General features: G+C 40.9%; 1 protein-coding gene across 1 annotated transcript in view; it reads left to right on the forward strand.

Annotated features, from left to right (window-relative positions):
- Positions 1-19374, forward strand: part of LOC134359133 (protein CC2D2B-like) — a 139454-nt gene that overhangs the window by 31959 nt on the left and 88121 nt on the right. Inside the window, exon 11 of the mRNA XM_063072098.1 lies at positions 16428-16637. Coding sequence (XP_062928168.1) covers positions 16428-16637 — 210 coding nt within the window. The remainder of the gene's footprint in view (positions 1-16427; positions 16638-19374) is intronic.

The raw sequence follows: 19374 nt of genomic DNA on the forward strand, positions 1-19374 counted from the left end.
TCTTCACTCTGGGAGACACTAATAGAAAGGTAGAGGTCCTAGAATATCAATGGAGCAAAAGTGAGAGTAGTTGCTATTACTAGAGAGATAGTGCTTGGGAAATCGAAAGGCCTGAAGGTAGTTAAGTCACCTGGACCAGATGGACTACACTCCATCATTCTAAAAGAGATTGTAGAGGCATTAGTAATGATCTTTCAAGAATCAATAGATTCTGGCATGGTTCCAGAAGAGAGGAAAATTGCAAATGTCATTCCTTTCTTCAAGAAGGGAAGGAGGCAGAAGAAAAAAAATGTAATGCCCTGGTTCACATCTTTACTGTTATGCTGTAGGTATTTCATTTAGCAGCTCTGTAAGAGCTATTTGTTCTGCTTTCAGCCTGTTGGGTTATTGTTGAAGATAAGGGATGATGTGGAATGTGTGCCATCCAATTAGCGGGAGGTTTTTCTTAGAGATGGACAATAAGGTTGGTCTTTGGATTTTGTTCGAGAGGAGATGAAGAGAGAAGATGCTGGGGAGAACTGGTCATAGTATATGATCCAGTGGGAGATCCGTTTGTTCAAGATGGATTGTGAGTGACATTCGGAAGTGGTATGTGCTTTCACGTTGAACAAGGGCCCATCGCGTGAGTGATAGAGAAGGTCAAGATGAGCTCCAACTTGTGCACATTTGACTGTTTAATTAGAATGGGCCCTTTTCTTTTTGTTATTCTTTACTAACCCTTTAGTTAAGATTCATAAATTTAATTCCTTTAATTGTAAGCAGTGTACTGTCTGAAATTTCATGGTATTAATTTGTATCAGGGTAGCGAATTACATAGCATCCACACAAACGGGGTTTGAGGGAGGGGGACCCGCGCTTCAATCTCACACGTTTGGTGGGGCTGGAGATTGTCTTCCATAAACTTAAACAGCTGAGGAAGCCAGAGTGTTTCAGAAATTATAAACATGATAAATTATAGGCTGGTTAACCTGACTTCAGTGGCTTTGAAGTTTTTGGAGTCGATTGCTAAGGATGTATTTTCAGGATACTTTGAGGCTACGTCCACACTACGCTGGATAATTTTGAAAACGCAGGTTTCGAGTAAAAATGACAGGCGTCCACACTAAGCATTTTTCAAAATATCTCCGTCCACATTAGGCGGATATTTGGGCAAATCTCCTCCTACTGGGCGTGCGCAGGACACACAGAAAACAAGCGAAGAGGAAACGATGTACTTCATGCGCGTTTGTCCAGTTACAGAGTAGAAAACCTTTAAAGGAATTGCTCTTGGCTCTCGCGCAGGGGGACTTAAAACTTAAAAAAAACAAATACTGGAGTGTATGGAGGCAACCAAAAGGGAGTTCACGGACAGTATGACCCAGCTGATGACGAACATTGAAAAACTGACTAACTCTGTTGCATTAATAAAGCACCTTGTTAAATGTATAAAACATCTGCATCAGCGTTATCTTGGATTTCCATACAATGTTACATTAGGCTGTTACACATCTATTGTCAGAGAAGTACTTGCATAAATAGGTAAACCACCTTCATACAAGCAAGGACAGAAAACAGGGCAAAGTGAGTATACTTATTTATTCAGCAAGCTATGGGTCAAAGTATTTGGTGAGTACATTTCTAACCCTTCTGGCTTCAGACTCGTCCGTCTGTTCTGAAATTGTTAGGTGGTGGCATTCAAGAAAACAACGAACATCTGTTTTGGCACGTCATGACAGCGTTTTTAAATAGTCAAAAAAGCTCACTTTACAATGTAACTCTCGCGCCGTTCACACCGACTGCGCGTTATAACAGCTTGCGCAGTACCAAGCAGAAGCACAAAAAAGCATTGTTGTTGTGGTGTTGTCATGACAACGTTTTAAAATCTCTCCGTTTACCCCGTACGCACTACGCCGGATATTAAGCGTTTCCAGATTTTTTCACTCCGGAGAGTGTTTTCGAAAATCTCCGTTTTCGGGGGCTGAAAACGCCAGCTCAGTGTGGACGGGAGGGCAAAACGAAGAGAAAAAGCTTCGTTTTCAAAATTATCCGGCGTAGTGTGGACATACCCTGAGATACATGACAAATATAGGCCATAGTCAGCATAGTTTCCTTAAGGGAAAATCTTGCCTGACAAATATCTTGGAATTCTTTGCAGAAATAACAATCAGGATAGAGAAAGGAGAATTGACGGATGTCGTGTACTTGGATTTTCAGAAAGCCTTTGACAACATGCCGCACATGAGGCTGCTAAATAAGATAACAGCCCAGTGTATTACAGGAAAAATACTGGCATGGATAGAGCATTGGCTGATTGGCAGGAGGCAAAGAATGGGGATAAAGAGATTCTTTTCAGGTTGTCTGCCAGTGACTAATGGTGTACCACAGGAGTCTGTGTTGTGAATACTTCTTTTTATGTTAATTGTATGTTAATGATTTGGAGGATGAAATTGATGGTTTTGTGGTCATTTGCGAATGATACAAAGATGGGTGGAGGGTAGGGAGTGCTGAGAAAGCAGAGAGGCTGCAGAAGGACTTAGAATGGTCAAAGAAGTGGCAGATGGAATACAATGACAGAAAGTGTATGGTCATGTTGTTTGGTAGAAGGAGTAAAAGTCAGACTATTTTAAAAAATCCAATCTGCAAAGGGATTTGGAATTCTTGTGCAGGATTCCCTAAAGGTTAAAATTTGCAGGTTGAATCAATGGGTGAGGAAGGTGAATGCAATGTTATCGTTCATTTCAAGAAGACTAGAATATGCTGGCACTGAGCATGGGTCCATGGTGCAGCAGGGAAGGAGAGAGAAGAGGGGAGCTGTAGTGATTTTGGACTCAATAGTCAGAGGAACAGACGTGAAATCCTGTGGACATGAACAGGCCATCTGGATGGTATGTTGCCTCCCAGGTGCCAGGGTCAGGGATGTCTCGGTTTGCATCCACAGCATTTTGGAGGTGGAAGGAGAGTACCCAGATAACTTGGTACATATTGGTACCAATGGCATAGGAAGGAAAAGCAAAGAGGTCCTGAAGAGAGAATTTGAAAGTTGAGAAGCAGGACCTCCAGTGTAGTAATTTCTGGATTGCTGCCTGTGCCATGTGCCAGTGAGGGTAGAAGCAGAATGATTTGGCAGATAAATGCTGGCTGAGAAATTGGTGCAGTGGGCAGGGTTTCAGAGGCTTGGATCATTAGGATTTCTTCTGGGGGGAGGTATGATCTGTACAAAAGGGACAGGTTGCATCTGAACCTGAGAGGGTCCAATATTCTTGCGGGCAGGTTTGTTAGAGCTGTTGGGGAGAGTTTAAGTTAATTTGGCAAGGGGATGGGAATCGGGGTGAAGGGACTCAGGATAGGATGGATGGTAAAAAAGCAAAGACAGAGTGCAGTGACACAGTCAGGAAGGGCAGGTAGATGATTGGACAAAATTGCAACCTGCAGGGTGAGTACCAGTGTATTAGGGATGCAGAATCAACAAGGGTAGCAAATACAGTACTCAAACTGTTATATCTCAATGCACAGAGTATAAGAAATAAGGTGGATGATCTTGTTGCATTATTACAGATTATCAGGTACGATGTTGTGACCATCACTGTATTGTGGCTGAAGGATGGTTGTAGTTGGGAGCTGAATGTCCAACGTTAAACATTGTATTGGAGGTATAGGAAAGTAGGCAGAGGAGGTGCTGTGGCTCTGCTGGTAACGAATGGCATCAGATTATTAGAAAATGTGACATAGGATCAGAAGATGTTGAATCTTTGTGGGTGCAGCTGAGAAACTGCAAGGGTAAAAGGACCCTGATGGCAGTTATATATAGGCCTCCAAACAGTAACTGGGATGTGGACTACAGATTACAACAGGAAATAGAAAAGGCGTGTCAAAAGGGAAATGTTATGATGGTCATGGGAGATTTTAACATGCAGGTAGATTGGAAAATCAGGTTGCTAATGGATCTACAGAGAGTGAATTTGTTGAATGCCTACAAGATGACACTTTAGAGCAGCTTGTCCTTCAGCCTACTAGGGGATCAGCTACACTGGATTGGGTATAATGAACTGGAGGCGATTAGGGAGCTGAAGGTAAAGGAATCCTGAGGAGGCAGTGATCACAGTATGATTGAGTTCAACTTGAAATTTGATAGGGAGAAAGTTAAGTCTGATGTAGTAGTATTTTCAGTGGAGTGAAGGAAATTGCAGTGGTGTGAGAGAGGAGATGACCAAAGTAAATTAGACGGAGATGCTGGCAAAGATGACAGCAAAGCAGCAATGGCTTGAGTTTCTGGGAAAAAAGAGGAAAGTGCAGGATGGATGTATTCTAAAAACAAAGAATTACTCAAATAACAAAATAGTACAACTGTGGCTGACAAGAGAAGTCAAGGCTAATGTAAAAGCAAAAGAGAGGGCATGCAACATAGCAGAAATTAACGGGAAGATAGAGAATTGGGAAGCTTTTAAAAACCAACAGAAAGCAACCAAAGGAATCATTAGGAGGAAAAAGATGAACTATGAAAGCAAGCTAGCAAACAATATCAAGGTGAATAGAAAAAAAATTTCAAGTACAGTAAATAAGAAATGGAGAGATGAGAGTGGATATAGGACTGTTAGAAAATGAGGCTAAAGAAATAATAATGGGGGACAAAGAGAAGGCAGCTGAACTAAATGAGTATTTTATATCAGTCTTCACTATAGAAGACACCAGTAGTGTACCAGGTGTTGAAGGGTGTGAGAGAAGAGGAGTGAATGTAGTTTCTATTACAAGGGAGAAGGTGCTCAAAAAGCTGAAAGAACGAAAAATACATATGTTACCCGGACCTGATGAACTGCACCCTAGGGTTCTGAAAGAGGTAGTAATAGAGGTTGTGGAGGCATTAGTAATGCTCTTTCAAGAATCATTGGAGTCTGGCCTTGTGCCAGAGGACAGGAAAATTGTGAATGTCACTCCACTCTTTAGGAAAGGAGGGAAGCAGCATAAAGGACATTATAGAGCAGTTAGTCTGACCTTAGTGGTTGGGAAGATATTGGAGTCAATTGTTAAGAATGACATCATGGAGTACTTGGTGACAAAGGACAAGATAGGACAAAGTCAGCATGGTTTCCTTAAGGGAAAATATTCCCTGTTGGAATTCTTTGAGGATATCACAAGCAGGATAGATAAAGGGGATGCAGTGGGTGTTGTGTATTTGGATTTTCAGAAGGCCTTTGACAAGGTGTCAGACATGAGGCTGCTTACCAAGTTAAAAGCCCATGGTATTACAGGAAAGTTACTTGCATGGGTAGAGTATTGGCTGATTGTTAGGAGGCAGGAACTGGGAATAAAAGGATATTTTTCTGGTTGGCTGCCAGTGTCTAGTGGTGTTCTGCAGGGGTTGGTGTTGGGACTGCTTCGTTCTAAGCTGTATATCGATGATTTAGTTGATGGAATAGATGGCTTTGTTGCAGAGATACGAAGGTTGATGGAGGGGCAGGTAATGTTGAGGAAACAGGTGGGCTGCAGAAGGACTTAGATTAGGAGAATGAGCAAGAAAGTGGCAAGTTAAATACAATGTTGGAAAATGCATGGTCATGTACTTTGGTAGAAGAAATAAATGTGCAGACTACTTTCTAAATGGGGAGAAAATCTAAAAATCTGAGATGCAAAGGGACTAGAGAGTCCTTGTGCGGAACACACTAAAGGTTAACTTGCCAGTTGAGTCAGTGGTGAGGAAGAAAAAATGCCATGTTAGCTGTGGAGGCCAGGTCGTTTCATGTATTTAAGGCAGTAGTTGATAGGTTCTTGATTGGCCACGACATCAAAGGTTACAGGGAGAAGGCTGGGGAGTGGGGCTGAAAAGGGAAAAAAGGATCAGCGTGATTGAATGGTGGAGAGAGTCAATGGGCCAAATGGCCTAATTCAGCTCCTATCTCTTATGATCTTGTGGTCTAATACCAAAACAACGATGTAATGCTGAGGCTGTTTAAAGCACTGGTGAGGCTGAAGATGAGCTTGCTCCCAGTGAGGTAAGGCCGGGTAAGCTCCTTTAATTAATCTAATTAACTTAGAAGTAGGTAACGGAGGCAGCAGTTAGGACAGTCGAGTGCTCTGTTTGCAGTATGTGGGAAGTCAGGGCAAGCACAATTGTCCCTGATGACTACACCTGTAAAAGGTGCATCCAGCAGCAGAAACTGACAAACAGAGTTAGGGAACTGGAGCTGGAGCTGGATGAACTTCTGATCACTGGTGAGGCAGAGTCAGAAATGGACAGGAGTTTCAGGGAGATAGTCAACCCTAAAAGTCAGGAGACAGATAACTGGGTGACTGTCAGGAGAGGAAAGGGCAATGAGCAGAGCATCCCTGTGGCTGTTCCCATCAATAATAAGTATAATGTTTTGTATACTATTGGTGGGGATGACCTACCAGGGACAAGTTGCAGTGGTCGCACTCTGGCACCGAGACTGGACCCTCAGCTCAGAAGGGAAGGAGGGAAAAGAGGAGAGCAGTAGTGATAGGGGATTCGATAATTAGGGGGACAGATAAGAGGTTCTGTGGGAGAGATCGAGAATCCCAGATGGTCTGTTGCCTCCCTGGTGGCAGTGTCCGCGATATTTCGGATCGAGTTCTCAGTATTCTCAAGAGGGAAGGTGAGCAGCCAGATGTCGTGCTCCATGTAGGGACCAATGATGTGGATAGGAAGAAAGAGGAGGTCCTGCAAAGAGAGTTTAGGGAGTTAGGTGCAAAGTTGAAGGACGGGACCTACAAGGTTGTAATCTTAGGATTGCTACCCGTGCCACGTGCTAGTGAGGCTAGAAATAGGAAGATAATGCAGCCAAATACATGGCGAAGGAGTTGGTGCAGGAGGGAGGGCTTCACGTTTCTGGACAATTGGGCCTTGTTCCAAGGAAGGTGCGTCCTGTTCCAACGGGACAGGTTGCACCTGAACTGGAGGGGAACTACCATTCTTGCGGGAAGGTTTACTAGTGTTGCTCCAGGAGGGTTTAAATTAGACTTGCAGGGGGTGGGGAACCAGAGTGTTAGAGCAGATAGTGAGGTGGAGGAGGATAAAGGTCATGCAAGAACTGCAAGTATAGTGCATGGAGTAAAGCTAGATCTAACATATAAAGAGGCTTTGAGGAAAGAGAAACAGAATAAAGGGTGTAAAGGTAGTAAGGTAGAAGGGCTAAAGTGCATGTACTTCAATGCAAGAAGCATCAGGAACAAAGGTGATGAACTGGGAGCTTGGATACATACATGGAATTATGATGTAGTGGCCATTACAGAGACTTGGCTGGCACCAGGGCAGGAATGGATTCTCTATATTCCTGGATTTCAGTGCTTTATAAGGGATAGAGAGTGGGGAAAAGGGGAAGAGGGGTGGCATTACTGGTCAGGGATACTATTACAGCTACAGAAAGGGTGGGTAATGTAGCAGGATCCTCTTTTGAGTCAGTATGGGTGGAAGTCAGGAACAGGAAGGGAGCAGTTACTCTGTCGGGGGTATTCTATAGGCCCCCTGGTAGCAGCAGAGATACAGAGGAGCAGATTGGGAGGCAGATTTTGGAAAGGTGCAAAATAACAGGGTTGTTATCATGGGGGACTTTAACTTCCCTAATATTGATTGGCACCTGATTAGTTCCAATGGTTTAGATGGGGCAGAGTTTTTTAAGTCTGTCCAGGATGGATTCCTGTCACAGTATGTTGACAGGTTGATTAGGGGGAATGCCATACTAGATCTTGTATTATTTAACGAACTGGGTCAGGTCACAGATCTCTCAGTGGGTGAGCATCTGGGGGACAGTGACCACCGCTTCCCTGGCCTTTAGCATTATCATGGAAAAGGATAGAATCAGAGAAGACAGGAAAATTTTTAATTGAGGAAGAGCAAATTATGAGGCTATAAGGCTAGAACTTGTGGATGTGAATTGGGATGCTGTTTTTGCAGGGAAATGTATTTTGGACATGTGGTCGATGTTTAGGGATCTCTTGCAGGATGATAGGGATAAATTAGTCCCAGTGAGGAAGATAAAGAATGGTAGGGTGAAGGAACCATGGGTGACAAGTGAGGTGGAAAATCTAGTCAGGTGGAAGAAGGCAGCATTCATGAGGTTTAGGAAGCAAGGATCAGATGAGTCTATTGAGGAATATCGGGTAGTAAGAAAGGAGCTTAAGAAGGGACTGAGGAGAGCAAGAAGGGGGCATGAGAAGGCCTTGGCGAGTAGGGTAAAGGAAAACCCCAAGGCATTCTTCAATTATGTGAAGAACAGAAGGATGACAGGAGTGAAGGTAGGACTGATTAGAGATAAAGGTGGGAAGATGTGCCTGGAGGCTATGGAAGTGAGCAAGGTCCTCAATGAATACTTCTCTTTGGTATTCACCAATGAGAGGGAACTTGATGATGGTAAGGACAATATGAGTGAGGTTGATGTTCTGGAGCATGTTGATATTAAGGGAGAGGAAGTGTTGGAGTTGTTAAAATATATTAGGACGGATAAGTCCCCGGGGCCTGACGGAATATTCCGCAGGCTGCTCCACGAGGCAAGGGAAGAGATTGCTGAGCCTCTGGCTAGGATCTTTATGTCCGCGTTGTCCATGGGAATGGTACCAGAGGATTGGAGGAAGGCGAATGTTGTCCCCTTGTTCAAAACAGATAGTAGGCAATTCATCGTGGGACTCGTCAAGGCTGCCCTCTTTCTCCGTTTTTGTTTGCAGTTATCATTGAGCCACTGGCTGTTAGCCTCAGACAGGACCCTTTGATATCTCCCATTGATAAGCATGGACATATCACCTTTTGTCATATGCTGACGATGTCCTTTTATATATCTCCAGCCCACATAAATCAATACACGCCCTTCTGACTCTAATTAATAATTTTGGTAGTTTCTCAGGTTTCTCTATTAATTGGGATAAGAGTGAACTAATGCCAGTCACTGCAGTGGTTAATACAGCGTATTTACAGTCCATTCCCTTGAAAGTAACTTATGATAATTTTTCCTATCTTGGTGTGACTATTACAAAAAACTCAGATAACCTTTTGCAAGTGAATTGGCAAAACAAAGTTGAGCAGGGTAAACGCAATATTGACTTTTGGAAAACCCTTCCAATTTCATTGGTGGGGAGGGTTAACACAATGAAGATGATTGTACTGCCACGATTTCTTCATCTTTTCCAGTCAATTCCATGTTTTATTCTTCTGTCATATTTTAAGCAATTGGATTCAATTATTATACCCTTCATTTGGAATTATAAAGCCATTAAAATTACTAAAAAACACTTGTCAAAGCCCAAGGAAGCAGGTGGTTTTGCCCTACCAAACGTTAAAATGTAGTACTGGGCTGCCCACCTATCCATTCTTGCATGGTGGAAAAAAGGCTCACCCTCTCCCTCAGACTCGTGCCCAGCGTGGTTACTCATAGAGCGAATGCTTTGTAAGAAGACTTCCTTACCAGCTCTCCTTAGTAGCCCCACTGCAGTTAATAAGTCACATTTTAGTAACAGCTTCGTGGTTGGCAGCACTATAAGAATTTGGAAGCAGATTCAATTACACATTAAGGCCCCAAACACTTATATTGACACTCTGATTTGTGACAATCATTCCTTTTTGCCTGGCCTGAATGATACTGTTTTTTCTACCTGGAAACAGAGAGGCATCTGTAGTGTAGGTGACCTATATATTAATGAAAACTTTGCCTCATTTGCGCAGTTACAAGCAGTTTACAATATCCCTGTATCTAGTTTTTTTAGATATTTACAAATTTGAGATTATGTTTGGAAATATATACCTAACTTTGAAATTTTAGACAAACATGAGTCCCTGGAGGCAATAAACAAATTTGATCCTGTTACTCGTAGTGCGGTATCCTATTTTTATCAGATCCTATATAATGGAGCTCGGGTGAATACTGCAGGTTTTAAACAGGCATAGGTGAATGAATTGGGTATAGAACTGACAGAGGAGGTCTGGGATGAGTGTTTAAAGAGTATACATGATTGTTCGGCCAACGTCAGACACAGACTTATACAGTTTAAAACAATACATAGACTCCATTATTCCAAGGAAAAGTTGCACAGTTTCTACGCTGATGTTTCACCAGTTTGTAATAGATGTAAATCTGTGAACAGTAACTTGTCACATTCATTCTGGTCATGTATGCATACTGGAAAAGTATTTTTCACTGTTTCTCTGGGGCTTTTGGGAAGCGGTGGGAACCAGACCCGCTCATAGCCATCCTTGGAGCAACAAGCTCCCTATCTTCAGCCAATATGTATGAAAAAATGGCTGTATTGTTTGGAATGATGATTGCTCAGAAGTTAATCCTGCAAATGTGGAAAATGGACTCTGTGCCTACGTACGATCTGTGGCTGAGAGAACTGGCAAATACTTTACATTTGGAGAGATTGAGACTATATAATGACGACAGAGGGGACATCTTTGAATGGATATGGGGCCCTGTATTGGACTTCCTTACGGGGTGAGGACTGAGGATTTTTGGTGCGATGCACCTCTGCTGTGTATGTTTACTTTTGCCTTTATATTTTTCTTCCTTTTGCTGCTCAATATTTAATTTGATTTTTTTTATGGTTGTGGTTTTTGTGGATGTGCTGTATTTGTGTTTTTTTTTGTTTGTTTGTAATAAATACAAATAAAAATAAATAATTAAAAAAAAACAGGTAGTAGGGATAGTCTGGGTAATTATAGACCAGTGAGCCTTATGTCTGTGGTGGGAAAGCTATTGGAAAAGATTCTTAGAAATAGGATCTATGGGCATTTAGAGAATCATGGTCTGTCAGGGACAGCCAGCATGGCTTTGTGAAGGGCAGATCATGTCTAACAAGCCTGATAGAGCTCTTTGAGAAGGTGACCAGGCATATAGATGAGGGTAGTGCAGTGGATGTGATCTACATGGATTTTAGTAAGGCATTTGACAAGGTTCCACACGGTAGGCTTATTCAGAAAGTCAGAAGGCATGGGATCCAGGGAAGTTTGGCCAGGTGGATTCAGAATTGGCTTGCCTGCAGAAAGCAGAGGGTCGTGGTGGAGGGAGTACATTCGGATTGGAGGGTTGTGACTAGTGGTGTCCCACAAGGATCGGTTCTGGGACCTCTACTTTTCGTGACTTTTATTAACGACTTGAATTTGGGAGTAGGAAGCTGGGTTGGCAAGTTTGCAGACAACACAGAGGTTGGTGGTGTTGTGGATAGTGTAAAGGATTGTTGAAGATTGCAGAGAGACATTGATAGGATGCAAAAGTGGGCCGAGAATTGGCAGATGGATTTCAACCCGGAGAATTGTGAGGTGGTACACTTTGGAAGGACACACTCCAAGGCAGAGTACAAAGTAAATGGCAGGATACTTGGTAGTGTGGAGGAGCAGAGGAATCTGGGGGTACATGTCCACAGATCCCTGAAAGTTGCCTCACAGGTAGACAGGGTAGTTAAGAAAGCTTATGGATGGGGTGTTAGCTTTCATAAGTCGAGGGATAGAGTTTAAGAGTCACGATGTAATGATGCAGCTCTATAAAACTCTGGTTATGCCATACTTGGAGTACTGTGTCCATTTCTGGTCACCTCACTATAGGAAGGATGTGGAAGCATTGGAAAGGGTACAGAGGAGATTTACCTGGATGCTGCCTGGTTTAGAGAGTATGGATTATGATAGAGATTAAGGGAGCTAGGGCTTTACCCTTTGGAGAGAAGGTGGATGAGAGGAGACATGATAGAGGTGTACAAGATATTAAGAGGAATAGATAGAGTGGACAGCCAGCGCCTCTTCCCCAGGGCATCACTGCTCAATACAAGTGGACATGGCTTTAAGGTAAGGGGTGGGAAGTTTACGGGGGATATTTGAGGAAGGTTTTTTACTCAGAGAGTGGTTGGTGCGTGGAATGCACTGCCTGAGTCAGTGGTGGAGGCAGATACACTAGTGAAATTTAAGAGACTACTAGACAGGTATATGGAGGAATTTAAGGTGGGGGGGTTATATAGGAGGCAGGGTTTAAGGGTCAGCACAACATTGTGGGCTGAAGGGTCTGTACTGTGCTGTACTATTCTATGTTCTCTAATATTGTGAAATACGTCACTTATGGTGGCTTCTATCAGACTGTATGGCCTTCAGATTTAGATCCCAGGAAAATACTAGTACCTCCAAGAGGAAGAAAGTGCCTTCATCTGACTGGATCATCTTCTAACCCAGCATCACTTTCCAGTATTAACCAATAATGTGACAAGGTATGGAGATAAATGATCTGGCACTATTCTACCCTATTACTGCACTTAGTCTTTCAAGATTCTTTTCAAGAAGATCACTTTTTTTTTCTGAAGCCTGGATAGTATAACCTCAGCCTGCAAAATCTTTTCATGTAGGGCAAATTCCTCAAATCCAGGAATCAATCTGGTGAATCTTTCCTGCAGTTCCTCTTTCGCAAATAGATCCTTACTTAGATAGAGGGAGTGCCCTGCACATAATATTTCAGACACAGTCTTTGCAGGGCCCCATATAATTGCAGCAAGAGGCGTTCATTCTTGTGATAAATGCCAGCACATCACAACTTTCCTAATTGTTCAAATCACCTGCACATTAACTTCCAGTCATTTATTTGCTATGTCTCCACTCATTCACATACTTATTATATCCCCTTGAAACCGCTTTCTTTCCTCACAACACAGACTGCCACACAGCTTCTTTCCCCAAGATTGTGCTGGTCACACATGGTGATGTTTTGTGGTTAGCTTACCTTACTTCTAAAGGGAAGTACAAAGTGTATAAGGTCATTTGATCTTACTGTAATTTTTCAATCTGTAAATTTTCCATTCATTGATAAATAATTATTTTTGTTAGGCTATCAGCTTTGAAGGAGTCTAAAAGATTGGACATGAGCTAGTGTTGAAAGGGTGGGGCTCAAAATGATACTCTTGTAATTGTGTAGGTACTTTTAGCCTTTCTAAAATTTGTACCTGTAACCATAGCTGAATTTAGCGGTGAGCTTTCTGTGACAATATTTCAATCAACATTTATGACACTTTTGACATTTAGCAATGTTGTTGAATGCATTGAATAATTAGTAGTGTATGGTGTTTGAGAGACATCAGGTACGAAGTCCAGGACTTCAAGTTAAAAATAAAGCATATACACCTTCTGTACCTAATAAAGTGGCCACCTGTGTATGTTTGTGGTCTTCTGTCCATTGTCTTGTTATGTGTTCAGGGATGCTCTCTATGCACCACTATTATGATGCATGGTTATTGGAGTTACTGTTGTCTTCCTGTCAGCTTGAAGCAGTCTGGCCATTCTCCTCTGACCTTTTTCATTAACATGGCACTTCACCCACAGAACTGCTGCTTACTGGGTGTTTTTTTTTGTTTTACACACCATTCTCTGTAAACTCTTGAGCAGGGGTTCCTATCCTAGGGTCCATGGACCCCTTGGTTTATGGTAGGGGTCCATGGCATAAAATAGGTTGGGAGCCCCTACTCTGGAGAAAACCCCAGGTGATCAGCAGTTTCTGAGATACACATACCACCCTGTTTGACACCAACAATCATTCCATGATCAAAGTCACTTAGCTCACATTCCTTCCCCATTCTGACCTTTGGTCTGAACAACAACTGAACCTCATGACCATGTCTGCATGCTTTTCTGCATTGAGTTACTGCCACATGATTGGTTGATATTTCCTTTAATGAGCAGATGTTCAGATGTACCTAATAAAGTAGCCATAAGGTGTAGTTCAACCTAGACTATAAGAATGTTTCATATCAAAAAACCATACATAACATAGTCTTGAGGCACAAAGATTCTAATGTTTCCCTTTGCCATGTGTGCAGGTGTAGTATATTCTTGTAGACTTGGTGGTGGCATGATTTGTGGCTGCTTGTAAGCAAATCCCAAGGTTGTATAATTTATGCATTCTTTGATAATAAATGTACTTTGACTTCAGCATGGTCTTGGGCTGCTGTTTGTTTAGACAATGAATTTGCCATTGAGAAAGTAAATTCAATAGCTTTGCAGAGGAAAATAAATTAAGACATTTTGACAAGAGCCTAACTGCTGTGGTGTTGATTCTCTATTTGTAAACTGGCTCTGTTGATTCTTTACAAAGAAATATGGACTGGTAATTTGTTTCAGCATTTTTGAGATGAGAGAAAACATCAAAAGCCTTTAAATTGAAGTACAGTAGCAATTAATCTTAAATGTCTACAGGGCTAATACATACCAGTTTAGTCTGCCATTGCCAGGGCCAGATAAAAAGGCATAGGTTTCTCTAAGGGTTAGCACATTGTAGCACAACTGGAGACTTTTCTATCACCTGCTAGCTTCTATCCTTCCTCTCCCCCTTTCCAGTCCTGATGAAGGATCTTGGTCCACAACGTGAACTGTTTATTTCCCTCCATAGGTGCTGCCTGATCTGCTGATTTTTGTCAGTACTTTGTGTGTGTAAAACAACTGGAGATGTGTCTTTTGGCAATGAGTTATTTCTGGGCTGAATTTGCAAAATTCAAGAGTGCTAGAGTGATTTCCAGATAGGCTGTCTGGATTTTGGTTTGACGAGCCTCATTGAAGAAAATATGATCATGAATGATCATATGCTGGACAATGCACAATCTTGAGGCAATATTCCCAGTTTATAATTTTCTTCAGAAATTACTGAAATTAATATCATTACTCCAATAATTTTTAAATTCCACATTTGACAAACATAGATCGAGATCTTGAAAGATTCCATTTGCCATTCCATTATTTAATGAGCATCTCACAGCTGTTTCCTCAAGAACAGGAAATATAATTGATCTCAGAAAATGCACGTTTAATGGCCTTGGGAAATCTGAAGTCTGGATTGATGTGAATGCTGCGGCTATAACTAAAATAAGTGAGTAGCCTAATGTGGTGAAATTGTGTTGAGAACATTGGAATGCAAGACAGGGTCATTTCGTGTTGTTGAATCCAAGACAGTTAAAAGTTTAATGAACCATTCATAAGTTTTGATGAAATGATTGACAAGCATCTTTTTGCCTTTGCATGTCTCCTTATTTCTCTGCCACCAAACTCAAGTCAGAATATGCTCTGTTTACTATCACCCTCTGCCTTCTGTGGGCAAGACAATTGTGAATCCACACTGCCAAGTTTCCCTGGCACCCATGTCTCCTGACTTTCTGAATGAGACTACCATATGGTACCTTGTCAAATACCATACTAAAATCCGTTATCAAAATCCTTATCCATCTCAATGTTTTTCAGAAGTTCCAGCACATACTCCTTCTTAATGTCAACATGTTCCAGCATATCAGCCTGATCTATTCTGACCATACATTTGTCAAAGTCCCTCTTACTGGTGAATGCTAAAACAAAGTGTTTATCAAGGACCTCCCCTGACTCTTCCAGGCACGTTTCCTCTTTTATCCCTGATTGGTTCTAGCCTTACTCTAGTTATCCTCCTGACCTTCACATATATGTAGAATGCCATGGGGTTTTCCTTAATCCTACTTGCCAAGGCCTTCTCACATCCCCTTCTAGCTAGCCTATGTCCATTCTACTAGTTTCTTCCTAGCTACCTTGTAACTCTGAAGAACTCTGTCTGATACTTGCTTTCTAAACCTTAAGTATGTTTCTTTGTTCCACTTGACTAGATACTTCACAGGCACTAGATCTGCTGCAGAGTTGTATTTTTAATTCTTCACAGGAGTAGGAACAAATTATATTTCATTGTGTAACTGGTAGTCTATTAAATAATTTATTTTATGTAAAAAAAAACAGTTTTTTAAAGCTTAGAATAATCCTTATCTCACTATAGTGCTTTTAACCCACCTTTCTAAATGAGTGGAAATTGTAGATTACGTCAATCAGACCACACATACAAGTATGCACAGTAGGGTTCTATATTATGATTGCCTGGCCACACTATAATTTACATTACATTAGATTATGAGGACACTCAGTCCTCGTTTATTGTCATTTAGAAATGCATGCATTAAGAAATGATACAATGTTCCTCCAGTATGATATCACAGAAACACAGGACAGACCAAGACTAAAACTGACAAAAACCACATAATTATAACACATAGTTACAACAGTGCAAAGCAATTTGGACTGACTGGGGTCTACAAGTAAGGAAATCCAGGATCCAATTGCACAAGGGGGTATTGAGTCCCAGATCTTGGAGTTTAGTGATTAGTTTTGAGAGGATGAGCTGCTGAAATTTGTTCAGTTGACATCCGGAATTTGGAAATTAATCAAGATTCCTACTGTGTGGATTTAATAACAATGGCTTGCACACTGAGTCCCTGGACTCAGGATGCAACTCACAACTTGCTGACTCAATTTGAAATGTTGCCAGATGAACTTTGCACTTCATAAGATCACAAGGAATCTTCCACTTAACCTAATGATATTTGAAATACTTTATATTTAATGTTCCTTAATATGATTACAGTTCTTCTATGTTTAGCATCTTGACTCTCGATTGCTCTATTTTGTGTTGTTTTTACAGGCAGTAGTAAATGAGTTTGTGACTGATATAGCTGACAATTTTAAGGAGATTTCTCAAATCTATCAGCTGGACATTAACATTGCAAATTTGCGATTTGTTCACCATCCTTTATTCAGCAGAGAACATGTCTTGGCTGCAAAGCTAATACAGCTTCATGATAATTACCAAGAGAGACAAGGAAAAAATATTAGCCAACTCTTGATTGAAAAAGTAAGTGGTGATATTATGATACTATTTATGAGTTACTTAATATACATTCAGTGACCATTTTAATTGGTAAAGTCTGGTCTGCTTGCTGCTGTAGCCCATCCACCAAGGTTCACCGTGTTGAGCAGTCATAGATGCTCTTCTGCACAATGCTGTTGTAATGTGCAGCTATTTGACTTCCTGTCAGCTTGAACCAGTCTGACCATTCTCTGATTCTCACAATAACAAGGCATTTTCACCCACAGGACTGCCACTCACTGGATGTTTTTTTGTTTTTCACAGCATTCTCTGTGAATCCTTGAGACTGTTGTGCATGAAAATCCCAGGAGCTCAGCATTTTCTGAGATACTCACACCATCCCATCTGTCACCAACAATCATTCCATGGTCAACGTCACTTCGATCACATTTCTTCTTCGTTCTGATGTTCGGTCTGAACAACAACTGAACCTCTTGACCCTGTCTGCTTGCTTTCATGCATTGGGCTGCTTCCACATGATTGACTGATTAGTTATTTGCATTAATGAGCAGGTGTACAGGTGTAACTAATAAAGTAGCCACTGAATATATCTTCTATTAACTCCAACATTGAAGACAACTGAGAAAGAGGGTCATAATGACTGAGGTTTTAGAAATAATCATAATTCCATTAGTAAATATCATTCCTACATACAAAACTAAGTTGCTTCATTTGATATTAACATGTGATATTAACTGTGTAAAAGCTACACTTCCATAGCATTTTTAACTACAGTTATAATTAGTAAAGCTTACCCAGGATATATTTTGCAAACTAGGTGTATGTAAAGGCGTTATTGAACAGCAGTTGGAAAGCACCTGTTGTAATAGTGATATTACTCCATATTACTTAAATTATTATCCCATCAACGTAAAGTCAAAATGCGGCCTTCTAAGTTTGAAGTGAATCAATCAGAGCACTGATGGAGAAGTCAAAAGATGGAAAGGCCCCAACTTCTTGAAGAAATACCTTCTAATATGTAGGCCTTAGAGAATCACTTGTCCAGATATTTAAAGGAGACAACAAATAAATATTCGGGATGATCTAAAGAAAAAAGTAGGATATTTGTAGGTTGGAAATAATGGACAGAAATTCTTCAGATTATGGAATTCATAAATGTCTCATTTGAACAAGGATGCCTCATTATCTCTTTAGTTCTTGAATGCATGTGAGCATACAGGATTCACACTTTACCTCAGCTTGATTGTTGAGCCAAATGGGCCACCAGATTATTTCTTAGACACGCTCATCCGCATTCATCATTTAGTTTCAATATACTTACTCATTTCCAGGTTTCATGATCATGTTCTGCCACTGCAGTTCTTAAGAAAAGCATTTAAAAGTGCAGTGAACTCACATGCATGCCAATGCCTGTTATGATGCACTTACTGATAGTCCTCCTCAATAGCATGATTCTTAATTTTTGCAAACAGTGTTTCCTCAGTAAACATTTACATGAAGAAATGAAGACTGGCTCCCGTTTATGACAAGTAAATGAACAAAAATATTGTTTGAAAGTTTAAGTTACTGGAAAACAACACGTTGATATTTAGAAGCTCATGGCTGCTGTGTGTAAAAAGCTGAGCTTGACAAAAAAAAAGGCTCCTGACCCTTGATAGTGAATATCCATCACAGATAGGCTGGACTTGTGTGCCTTGAAGTGAAGGATGCTAAGGTTTGACCTGGTAGACACATATACAGCGGTAAGAAGCAGAAATAGGTAGGTAGTCAGAATCTTTTCCCCTTTGTTGGGGTATCAAAATTATGAGGGCGTAGATTTAAAGTAGGAGGAAGGAGTTTTAAAGAAGGATTTGAGGGGAAGGCTTTTTTTACACATAGTGGTTGATGCCTGGAATGTGTTTCCAAAGAAGGTTGTGGAACCAAATACAATCATTGTATTTAAGAGGTGTGCAGACAGGCACTTGAATAAACAAGGAAAAGGTGGGTACAGGCCTAATGTGACAAATGGGATTAGTGTAGAAGGGCAAAATGAGAAGAAAAGAAAGAAAGTAAAGAAAGGCAGCAGGTCCTGATGAATTAGTAATAGAACAAATTATTGCCCTTGAAGATTATGGAATTGAAAGACTTACTGATTTAATCAATGACATTTATGAGACTGGAATAATACCAGAAGAGATGAAAAAAACAGTATTTATCACTCTTCCTAAGAAACCTGGAGCAATAGAATGTGAATTATATAGGACCATAAGTTTAATGAGTCATATCACCAAGATACTTATAAGAATTTTGATGACAAGAGCTAAAAGTAAGATACAAGCTGAAATAGGTAAAGAACAATGTGGTTTTGTGAAAGACAAAGGTACAAGAAACGCAATATTGATACTATCAGAACGAGCTATTCAAATGCAAAGAGATTTGATTGTTTGTTTTATCGACTACACAAAAGCATTTGATAAAGTGAAGGGACAGTAAGTTATTTGAAATATTACAGAAAACTCTAGATCTAGATTCAAAAGACCTCCGCCTAATCAGAAATCTGTACTGGGAACAAACTGCCACTGTAAGAATAGATGGAGAAGTGAGTCAGTTTCCGAAAATCAAGAGAGGCATTAGACAAGGGTGTGTCTTCTCCCCTGATTTATTTAATGTGTACAGTGAAACAATATTGCAAAAAATAAGAGACATCCTGGGAATCAAAGTTGGCAGTGAAAACATGAATAATTTCAAATTAACACCTGTCCATTAAGTTTACCCTTCAATA

The sequence above is a fragment of the Mobula hypostoma genome, chromosome 19 (genome assembly GCF_963921235.1).
Source record: "Mobula hypostoma chromosome 19, sMobHyp1.1, whole genome shotgun sequence".
In the NCBI taxonomy this organism is placed as follows: domain Eukaryota; kingdom Metazoa; phylum Chordata; class Chondrichthyes; order Myliobatiformes; family Myliobatidae; genus Mobula; species Mobula hypostoma.